This window comes from Schistocerca serialis, chromosome 8 (assembly GCF_023864345.2).
Source record: "Schistocerca serialis cubense isolate TAMUIC-IGC-003099 chromosome 8, iqSchSeri2.2, whole genome shotgun sequence".
Classification (NCBI taxonomy): Eukaryota; Metazoa; Arthropoda; class Insecta; order Orthoptera; family Acrididae; genus Schistocerca; species Schistocerca serialis.
In genome coordinates, this window is record NC_064645.1 from 254,135,108 (window position 1) to 254,147,352 (window position 12,245).

General features: G+C 43.1%; 1 protein-coding gene across 1 annotated transcript in view; it reads left to right on the forward strand.

Annotated features, from left to right (window-relative positions):
- LOC126416440 (ATP-binding cassette subfamily G member 4-like) overlaps nucleotides 1-12,245 on the forward strand; it is a 304,210-nt gene that overhangs the window by 138,481 nt on the left and 153,484 nt on the right. The window contains exon 2 of the mRNA XM_050084163.1: nucleotides 9,614-9,731. Within this exon, the coding sequence (XP_049940120.1) occupies nucleotides 9,614-9,731 (118 nt within the window). The remainder of the gene's footprint in view (nucleotides 1-9,613; nucleotides 9,732-12,245) is intronic.

Here is a 12,245-nt window from a genome sequence, read left to right on the forward strand (position 1 = left end):
TGCTTCGAGAATGAGATTTTCACTCTGCAGCGGAGTGTGCGCTGATATGAAACTTCCTGGCACATTAAAACTGTGTGCCGGACCGAGACTCGAACTCGGGACCTTAGCCTTTCGCAGGGCAAGTGCTCTACCGTCTGAGCTACCCAAGCACGACTCACGCCCCGTCCTCACAGCTGTACTTCCGCCAGTATCTACCTTCCAAACTTCATAGAAGCTCTTCTGCACAGGTGGTATACAGTTTTTAGTGATTATTAATAGCAATGGTGAATTAAAAAATAGTCTACCCTCACAAAGGTTACCTGGTTGCAGTGATTTAAGACATTCAGAAGAATGAGATCGCAATATTGGATGTACCCGCATGTAGAGACAGATGGGAATACGTAATACACCCAGGAACAATGTCCAACATGGTCCTTTCGGTAGTCCAGGTGTTATGGCATGGGGAAGCATAAGGCTGAATGGACGTACTCATCTCCAAAACTTTGAACACGGTACACTCACAGCTCAACGTTACCGTCACACTGTACTCCACCCCTAAGTGCTTCTGTTCATGGATGCTTTCGGCCCTAAATTTATTTTTATGGGTGACATTTAGCGACCACACCGAACAGGGATGATATGCGCCGTATGGACTGGCCAGCCCATTCCTCCGACTTAAATTCCGTCTATCACGTGTGGGATGACGTGGAGAGACGAACTGCTGCATATTCACATGCACCAACGACCATCCGCCTTGATGGTGGAAAGAATCGCTCTATTGCAAGAACTTCTAAACAAACTTGTGGCCAGCATGGGAACGCTATGCAGAGCATGCACTGCCGTCCATGATGACCACATATCCTATTAAGAATCATGTTCCACTATTTATAAAGTGCAGTGGACCATCATGAAAGTGTCATTTCTGTTCGCTTCATTGCGTATTTCCTTCAGATAGTTTCTGTACTACACTGTAGCAGTTCCTACTACGCATGGTCCAAGTTTCATCGAGCTATGTTACTTGACAGTGACACGTTGGTGAAAGTTACTATTGTCCTGTCCGCCTCCGTAGCGGAGTGGTAGCGTTACCGACTACCACGCAGCGGGCCCGGGTTCGATTCCCGGCAGGGGACTGGGTGTTGTGTGACCTTCGTCATCACTTTCATCATCATTGACTCGCAAGTCGTCGATGTGGCGTCACCTAAATAGGCCTATATACATCCAGTATTTATGAATGAGGGCACTTAGCGATTTCCACAAAACTTCATGTGCAACTTCGGACCGAGTTCTCTTTCACTTTCTTTCTCGAGGCCTTTGTCCTGCTCCAACGCGGGGTCGGCTTCGTTATTACGGATTTGGCAGTGTTAATTGCACAGGGTCGCCGGATGCCCTTGTTGACGCCACCCCGAACCCCCGGGATGGAAGCAGTGTACCCCAGCTGTCTGCGTCTAGTGTAAATCATGAAATAGTGCGAACGTTTTTGAAATGTCTGTGAGTCGTGTAACTGAGGCGGAACTTGGAGACCAGCCCGGTATTCACCTAGCGGGATGTGGAAAACCGCCTAAAAACCACATCCAGGCTGACCAGCATACCGGCCCTAGTCGTTAATCCGCTGGGCGGATTCGATCCGGGGCCGGCGTGCCTACCCGAGTCCAGGAAGCAGCGCATTAGCGCTCTCGGCTACCCTGGCGGGTGAGCCTTGGTTTCTTGCACTCCCCTCCACAAAATCATGAACGGAAAAATTTCATCGCTTACTACATTTTCGCCTTTCGTGCAGTAAAACTTCAACTTATTACTTCTTTGTTACTAGCTCTGTTCGCAACACATTTTGTAGACAGGTTCCACACAATATCAATGAATGTACCTGCAATATTATATGACTGAACATCACATGTTTCAGGAGGTATGACGTCATAAACATAGAGATGAGTGAAAAACTAGCTTCTGCTTAAAACGGAGCGAAGATTACACAGACTGGATTCATCTTGTTTTTGATAATGAGAACCCTTAGCGATTTCCAACAAACTATAGACATAATGTCAAATCGTTTTTAAACTTTCCCTAGTTTACATACTTAACGTCAAATAATCAACATGTTAATTCATTTGTAAGGTAGTCATACGTATGAAGCTGTTACATACATGAGAGTTCGAATCGTTAGACAACTGGTATCGTCTGATCGTTTTCTAGATTTCCGAGGATACTACCCTGCGAACAGGGTCTAAATGTGTACGTGTGTCTTTTCTTTTTTTTTTTTCTTTTTTTTTTTTAAGATTTCGACGTGAACTTTAAGAGAGGACCACGTTCCGTTCACAGCGAATGTGCAAACGTGGAAGATGCATAATGAGTCCAAACCACAGCTGTTATCTTGGAATCATGTGCATATTCGAACTAGGGACTTTTTCTTCCACGCTCAAGTGGAAAAAACTGGGTTTGTTGGGGCAAATTTAACAGAAGTTTATACTATTGCTTACCTTTTCTGTTTTCACACTCTCTTTCCTCGCTTATGATTGCTTATGGGCAAGAGTGTAGTCCGCAGTAGATATGTACACTGCTGGAAAAGAAGTTCAACACTCTCAAGGGTAAGGTCATTTTACTGACAAGTTATGGACGCGTAGTTCATTATTACAGGAGTACACGAAAATAAATTCAATTAAAATGAAATACAAATGTTACAGTAAAGGCATCCCAAACACTCGCATCAGTACACAGTGTAGTCCCCTCTGGCGGTAACGCAGGCGTGTATGTTCTCGCAGGTAGATGATCTTAAAGGTGCCGAATGGCATCCTGCGATAGACTGAACCAAGTATCTTGCGTCTTCTGTTGCAAATCGCCAATGGTTCTTGCAGGCTCTGGAGAACGAAAAGGTTAACACGTCATTAAGCCCCATACATGTTCAATTGGCGAGACATCTGTGGCCCTATTCTGTACCGTTCAGTCCAATCGGTGTAGTAGGTTAGTGTCGGTAGTGACGCCATTTTCGGTTCCTTATCTAAATATCATATTCAGTAAGCTTCTGAGACTTGTTACCGAACGGTCCTCCCACCGATTTTACGACAATTGTACCGTGAGGTTTTGGATTTCGGTCTGGCCCTGTCGATCGTTGAGCTGTGGTTTATGTACACCTATAATTTGTTATTTTGAACATACGGTTCAAATGGCTCTGAGCACTATGGGACTTAACATCTATGGTCATCAGTCCCCTAGAAGTTAGAACTACTTAAACCTAACTAACCTAAAGACATCACACAACACCCAGCCATCACGAGGCAGAGAAAATCCCTGACCCCACCGGGAATCGAACCCGGGAACCCGGGCGTGGGAAGCGAGAACGCTACCGCACGACCACGAGATGCGGGCATATTTTAAACATATTTAGCGGTTTTAGCTTTGGATTTAGTGATTGTGTTACTAAAGGAGCACCAGAGGACAACTTAAATTACTGGGAATGTAACTAGCAGCAGTCATCTTCATAATCTTGCTTGTCACAAGTATTTATCTACGATCGAATCGTCAACCACAGTAGACAGAGATGAAAGATCTCTGCCGTAACATTTTTAGACTGTAGCGCCATATACGAAACATTTTCATTCATGAGATGCATGTTATAAACTTCGACGAGGTGCAGGAGCTCGCTTCCTGCGCCCGGGTTCCCGGGTTCGATTCCCGGCGGGGTCAGGGATTTTCTCTGCCTCGTGATGACTGGGTGTTGTGTGCTGTCCTTAGGTTAGTTAGGTTTAAGTAGTTCTAACTTCTAGGGGACTGATGACCATAGATGTTAAGTCCCATAGTGCTCAGAGCCATTTTTTTGCAGGAGCTCTCGAAAATGCGTTTTTTTTTCAGTTTTGTTTTTAAGACCCAAACCGTTGACGCATCATATAGAGAAGTGGGCTACTTAATCATTTGGATCTCTAGGAGCGTGTTATAACCACATTCTGTTTATCTTTTTATTCTTTGAAACTCTCAGAAAAAAATTTTCGGGTGTTTTTATAGATGTTTTAGTACAATGTGGTACTTCACACCATTCCTAACTCATTTTCCGAAACGTAAAATCCAAAATACGATGTCCGTGTGAATGGGAATTAGATGACATAATGCGGCATTTACGACACTCTGCAGAGTACAGTCAAATACACTATCGTTATTATGCATGCATGGAAACATGCGGTCAGAGAAACTGTAAAAATTTATATGCATTTCAGCTGAGAATCATGGAAATGGATGTACTGCGCCTGATACTGTTAAGGGGCTCCGGAACGCCCTATACTTGCAATGTTAAAATAAAACGCTTATAAATTACATCTTTCCTCACAAAGTATTTGAGGTAGGAAGTTGAACTTTTTACAGATTATTTATTGGAATATGGGCTACAACTTACCACAGGGATTTTACAAAATTTTAGTTCAGTTATTAAAGATGATTTTTTTTCAATTGTAATGAATATTCACAACATTCTTTTGCAATTTTTTATTGATATATTCAAAAATATACAGTTTTTTGGAAAAAGGCTGTGTTAAATTATGCAGAAGGTACTGTGTAACATTTACTGAAAGTTTGAAACAAATATGTTTGGAAGATCCTTAGAAAACATGTAATTAGTATGAGAAAATAAAAGTTTTGGGAATCGAGCGACAAAGATTGGATTGACTTTTTAGTGCATTCCAGGTTCATAGGATGGGTTATCTTCATCCTCTGCAAACTCCTCCTCCAGCTTCCTCTTGTTCCTCCTCCTGTTTACTCTTGCTTGTATTTCTAGACTCTTTACAGCCCTGTCTGCAGCCCGAAGGCGTTCCTTGTCTAAAGCAAGCATCGCTCGTTGTTGTGTTCGTAGATTTTGCTACCATTTTCTTATGTTGCAGTTACTGCAACACTGTTCCAAAAGGTGGTCATGTATGAACACTTATCACATTTCAGTTGTATTTCACTAGCAAGTCCTACGTGCTTTATTATGGAGAGTTCCAGACCAACTTCACTACAATGAATACATCTTACACAGTTTGAAAAAATTCCTTTGAGAACCGACATATCAAATATTTCATTCACATCCGATTCGCCCATAAAACATTCATAGTTTTCACTCATTGAACCAAGCTTCTTCTGTGAAGTATTTTCTTTCCCACTCTGACTGCTATGGGCGGGTGTACTTGAGAGGTTAGGTTCACTCACTTGGTTATCGTCTTTATTGTTTACAGTAATAACACATACCTTTGGCTTTCCAACATTTCTCCTTTTCTTAAAAGCCTTCAGAGGATTTCTAATAACTTTACTTTTACTCATTATTATACTTCAACAAAACAGAGACTCAAGAAACAGAATTAATTACGAATATTTTCGAGATAACGACAGAGTAAATAAACACGAGACAATCGACAATCACACCAGCGATATATATTGAACCATCACAGGTTAGCCACAACACATTATCTCACATCACTAAAATGTACCTGATGAACACGGACGTTAATAATAACACCATTTGACAGCAGTTTAACAGCGCCACAGTGGGTCACGCCCATGTACAACACATTCCAAAAAAATTTAAAAATAGTTGTAGTCTTCGGAATTGAATAAATTATACATCTATTAAAAGGTAATAGTCTGCAGATTCAGAAAACGCAAAAAAGTAAAAATTGAACTTTTCATGATTTTGAGCCTTTCCGGAGCCCCTTAAGGAGGAAGCAAGGGCGATGAAGGCGGGCACGTCAGCTCTATGGAATGCGGCGTCATGTGTTATGGCAACGTAAACGCTATTTGGGTACTTGGAAGAATAGCGGGCCTGTGTCGTCTGCTAGCCGCTTTGTGTTCGTGGCGCTGTGCGCGCTGCAGTGCGCAAGCGTGAATCTGCAGCCGCTTGCTTTTGATTGGCTTGCGCGACACGAACCGACAACAACGCTTCGGTTCTGTAGAGCCGAACGCTATCGCTGCCGAAATACATACTGAATAACACAGGGACTCTGAGACTACGAGTTGTCCTCTCAAGCATGGGGTGGGACATATGTGTCATGGGCGAATACACTTCGGAATAGCCTCTCACTATATCTACACTATGCACGTGAACGTCAATCACTCGCAGACAGACAGAACCTGTTCTCGTCACTGAAGACAACAGAGCGTTTCACTCTCGTCGAGTCTTTCACGACACCAGAGTAACCACACTCGGCGCTATCGTGGTGTCGGTCGTAGCCTGGCCAGACGCACACGTGATATTAGTCATTCTGCAATCAGACGGCTCCAAATGGTCCTTGGTTTCACTGCAGGTGCGGAATGCGCCCAGATTTCGTCCCTCTGTGCTGTCCAGCCAACCACTGCTGTTCTCACAGTGCGTTGATGCTGACATGCATCTAGGGTAAGGTGGTACAATTTCGATATAGGTGCAATTTCGATATAGGTACAATTCCGATCAACATAAGGTTTCGCGCCATTTGTCAGTCTCGTAGTGTTGGTAGCACTTGGCTGTGTGTGGCGTTGTAGTGTAGCCGCTTTCTACAGCTCCTACTGTCTTTTCCAAGAATACACCACTTTGTGATGCGGTATAAATTTTTTTCCTGTTAAGGGAAAAGTGAAGCTACTTAGTCTAACGCGCTCTTATAAATTTCCTAGTTTCCAAGCGGTTGCAAATTCTATATTGGTGAGGTTAGAAGCTTGTTTTCCGTTCGGGCGTGTTCTGGGGCACCTACAGAGAAAGCCTGTGTGACATGTGCTGCCATCTCTTAGCACAATTCACTGCTATTTAGTCGTGATTTCACTCACGCCAATAGTATATTTTCGGTAAGAAAAATCATACAATTTCGATACCGTAGTACAATTTCGATCAATGCAGTTTTTTTTATTTTAGTCCGTCACGATTGGTTACCATAGACATACTACACACAATTATTGCACATAAATTCTGTATATTTAAACATTTTCCTACGCGATTTTTTAAAGTCGTCTCTTATTTTATAGATGCCCCGAAAACGAGCAGAAAAGAAAATCTACAATAAATGGAGTCCACCTGCATTAGATGAGGCAATAGAGAGTGTAATGAGTGGACGTTCGAGCCTTCGAGCTGCTTCAGAATTATGACGTTCCTTTCAGCACTTTACATGATAAACCGTAAATTAAAAGGAAAATGCAAGCTGGATTAACTTCAACCAGTGCTATAAAAAACAAAATTGGTCATCCAACGGTACTCAGTTCTGAAACGGAAGACGCTTTGGTCCAGAGACCTTTATTTCTAGAACAGCGAGAATTCGGTCTGTCGCCATTCCAGTTAAGAAAAGCTGCATTTCGGTTAGCTGAGAAAAAATAATTTGAAACATCCGTGGAACTTAGAAAGCAAGGTTGCTGGAATCGATTAGTTTAGAGCCACACTCACCTTAGCCTGAGAAACCCCGATGGTCTTTCGCGAGCCAGAGCTGAAGGCTTAAATAAAGCAGAAGTGAATAAATACTTTCAGAATTTAGAAGAAATCTAACAGGAATATGATTTGTTTGATAAACCAGAGTGTATTTATAATATGGATGAATCCGGCTTTCCTCTTAACAACAGACCCACAAAAATAGTAAGTCGTAAAGGAAAGCGAGAAGTTGTTTCACTAACAAATGTGGATAGAGGACAAAATGTGACTTGCTGCATGTATGAATGCAAGTGGTACGTATTTACCACCAATGGTAATTTTTAAAATGAGGAAACGCCCTGAATTTTAAGATGGCTTACGTCCTGGTTCCATTACGGAGATGAGTGAATCGGGACACATTAATGAAGAATTGTTCATGGTCTGGCTTAAACACTTCAAGAAATACAAAGCAATGGGTAGCCCTATTACACTTTTTATTATTGGCAACCATGGCAGCCATACCAGCTTAGATGCTGTAGAATATTGTCGGGAAAATGGGATAGAAATTTTGGGATTGCCTCCGCACAGTACACATGTACTGCAACCATTAGATAGAACTTTCGTCAAGTCCCTAAAGGCTCAGTATCACAGAAATGCAACTAACCTGATTCATCGCAGTCATAATGAAAGCATTACAAAATATCGATTCGGTACTATTTCCTGTGATTCCTGTAGCAAAATGGTTCAAATGGCTCTGAGCACTATGGGACTTAACATCTGTGGTCATCAGTCCCTTAGAACTTAGAACTACTTAAACCTAACTAACCTAAGGACATCTCACACATCCATGCCCGAGGCAGGATTCGAACCTGCGACTGTAGCGGTCACGCGGTTCCAGACTGAAGCGCCAAGAACCGCACGGCCACACCGGCCGGCTGCCTAGAGCAAAACTGCGTCCTTTGGATGCGCAGTCAAAGTGTTCCAGTGTACAGCCCTTTTGCAAAGACATTGTTCCCGAGGATAAATTTGCACCTTCAACTTTATTCGAGGCTGCTGCTCCTTCAATCTCCACCAGTCAAGCTACTAACAGCATTATGGGAGAAGAACCCTTATCTTCAAAAGATGTAACTGAAGAACACGGAAAATCCGTAACGCCAGTGTCCAGTACCATTTCTCAGCACGATGCTGTCAAGGACATTTTGCCAAGTCCAGAGAAAAATTTATCGTCTCGGAAGTAGACGAGTAGTCATGTAGATGTAGATGAAGAGGAAAACACAGACATCAGCTAGACTCACTTCAGATGGAAACCTGGAAAACCTCCGCAGCAAAAGAAAACTTTTTGAACAGGGCACAAGGAAAGCAATGAACAAATGCAACAATTACAATAAACAGAAATGTACGTGTGTGAGTAATGATGAAAAAAGTGTACCAAGCATCAAATAGCTAGCAAACAACGAGAGCAATTGTGGATTTTGTTTATTTAATTACTATAGTGCAGAATCAGTAGCTAAGGGTGACTGGATTCACTGCCAAAAATGCAATGTTTGGTACCACGAAGTATGCGTTGGTGCCCGAGGGAAAAAGTGCTTTTTATGTGGAAGATGCCAGTGATCAAAATTGTACCAGAAAATGATCACAATTGTACCTAGTGTGGTATATTTTCGATCGATTTTTCTCAATTCTGTAACCTTTTTTTGTGTTTATACCAACATTTGTAATTGTCTAATATTTGTGTTAAACATTCAAGAACATGTGCCATAGTTAAAATTATTTCTTTTCTCAATGTATTTCCAGTTACAATAACATTTGTCCGAAATGATCGCAATTGTACCACCTTACCCTATACTGCGTGGACATTCAGAACCTGGTATAGTGGTCGGAAATGTTCCACAGACAACTGCTAAAAGCAGACACACTCTTCAGATACCTTCTGCCAAACATTTACAGCAACACATCCATTCGTCCATCCAGCATCCAGCAGGTCCATAGTGGGACCCCAATCAAATGGTTGAAGTTGTTCGCCAGAGATACATACTCGTTGACAGGGCATGCTTGTGCTTCAGAATAAACGTTGCTCATATTGTTCTCTTTTTGCTCAGCCCTCCACTGCCCCACCCGGTCAGGGATGACAGCGGTAAACGAATCACAAGCACTACATCCCTCAGTATGTACATGTTATACCCTGATGCCACTGAACATAGCCCTTAAGGGCGTTAGAATTTTTTTATAGCATTTGTTTCTGAGAGCACACTTGCGCAGCGCGTAATTAGGCTCTAAAGGAAAATCGGCACTGAAATTCTGAATTTATTTTGTTCTCAGGCAAGACGACGATCCTGCAAGGCGTGACTGGCCGCTTCCGCAGCGGTCAGCTGACCGCCATCATGGGCTCCTCCGGTGCGGGCAAGAGCTCCCTCATGGACATACTCACCGGCAACAGGTAGGCACCCACTGCACCCTCTGCCTTTAATGAGCATGGAGCGGTACAGCTTCCTTTTTACGTTCTGTTCGGCGTCTACTATGTTCCAAAACGGCCATTACGTCACAGGTCTCTTTATGTAAGTTTTACGTCCAAGCTCTGTCATTTAAACACCACCGCGAAATCCGAAATACGTCTCAGCAGGTCTATGCCACACACGTCTATGTGCATCACTCGCACGGTGATAAAACCTAATCTCATCACTGAAGTCTTGGAAGTAGTGTATCCCTTTCCATAGCTGCTCGGTCCCCAGTGAATACCGGTTTAAAATATCGGGATCGGTGTAAAGGAGAATTCAGTCAGTGTGTGTATCAGGTAATCGTACGCATTCAATATTTGAACTGTGCGATAAACATGTTGACTTCTACTGCTGCCGCCTCGCGGTCTGATTTTGAGGCGCCTTGCCACGGTTCGCGCGGGTCCCTCCGCAGGAGGTTCGAGCCCTCCCTCGGGCATGGGTATTTGTGTTGTCTTTAGAGTAAGTTTAAGTTAGATTAAGTGGTGTATAAGCTTAGGTAAAGATGATCTCAGAAGTTGGGTGGCATAGGAACTTACCACTACCTACTGCTGCCCTCTTCCTATTTCTGTTAAGTAACAAACAAGAACTAGAAGACAAACGCCATTTGAACTGTGGAATGGGTGAGAAGGAGGCAAGTAAAACAGATCAGATACTTGTAACTTTCAGTGGACAAAATAAGAAGGTAAGCTGACAGTTATTACTCACATACTTTTATCGTAATATGTTGATACAATCCGTAATTCATTGTATCACTGAATGGATTTGCTTTCTAAACGTAACAGTTGGACATACAGAATCTGATCGCATTAGTACGTGATGGCAGAGTGGGATAATTGTGCGCCGGCGGAGGTGTGGAGCCAGTGTAAAATAAACTGGAGGAAGCTCAAATGTAGCAGAAAGGAAAGAATGAAAAGGAACTATAGACAGCGGTTATCGCGAGACCGTTTTGATCAAACTGTCTCGTAACATCTGCAAAACCTGTAAGATTTCGTCAAGTTAAAACAGAACAAATTAATCCCCATTGCGTAATAAATTATGAATTTATACTAGTGATTGCCGAAACATAACCACCCGGATTTTGATTTCATATACTAAATTGTATGCGTAGCTAAATGGTAGGTCACCAGGGAAGCAAGTGAACGAAGATAGGAGCGAGCGAGGAACGTTTGTGTAGGTCGTGAAGGCCAAAGGGCGTCTACTCCCGTGCTACTCGTAGAACTGCCCACTCGCCTAGTGAAGGGAAACGTGAGGCGATTTTGTAAACGGCTGGAGCAGTGGTTGTCTTCTGGCAAGGGAGGGTGAGGGTGGGGGGGGGGGGGGGGCAGAGAGAAAAAGGGCCAGTGTAACATAGTAGGCGCCATGTGTCTGCTGCCAGATAATGCAGAGTTCATCTCACGAATGCACAGGACAGCAGGGTTTGTTTTTATCAGGCCATGTCCACAGGACGAATGCCGCCTGTCGACCGGAGATCTAGATGAACTGCTCTTGTAGTAGGACTGAGTAGGAAGTCAAACATCGCAGGAAAAGACGGGCTTTTGAGATAACATTTTAGAAAGTGCGATGGGAACAGAAAGTTGGGATATTCAGAAAGAGATCGAAGCTGGTTAATATGTTTGAAAACTAAATATCTTATGTGGTCTATACCGCTTTTACTATATTTTTAATATATTTTATGACAAACAATATTTCCGAAAATTATGTTTCAAAAAATTTCGTCTGACGGATGAATGGGGAACCAGGTGCTTCAATCCTCATTCTGCCCTCCTGACCAAAAGTTTCGGTATGCTAACATATTCGCGCTTCTTTGTGCTGAAAAAGTGTAGCAGAGAGACAGTGACGATGGAAGAGGGAGGAGACAGTGCCAGTGGGAAAGAAAAAGAGAGGAGACAACGATGGTTCGAGAGAGGAAGTGGCAATGAAAGAGAAACGGATGAACAAAATGATAGCGAAAGCCAAACAGAGATACTGATGGTCAGTGAGAGCCAGTGGCAGTAAACGAAAAAGAAAGATGGATGGAGATAGAAGAAGTGGGAGCAAAAGAGATGCGATATTGTGGAAATGAATAATACGGATTAGTGGAGACCACACATAGGACTGGAGGTCTAGATTCTCCAAGACAGGTGAACTATGTGGGTGTAGGGAAGGGCGCATTTTTGACCGAAGTTTTAAATATGGGGAAAAATGAGTTAGAAAAAAAAGTTTGGAAATTTGTGGTAAGATCCTATGGGACCAAACTGCTGAGGTCATTGGTACCTAGGCTTACATACTGCTAAATCTAACTTAAACTAGCGCTAAGGACAACACAGACACCCATACCCAAGGGAGGGCTCGAACCTCCGGCGGGGGCAGCCATACGGACCGTGGCAAGGCGCCGCTAGACCAAGCGGCTATCCCGCGCAGCAGTAAGTTGGAACCTCCATAATTTTTGAGCTGCCGCGGTATGTTGGAGAGAGTGG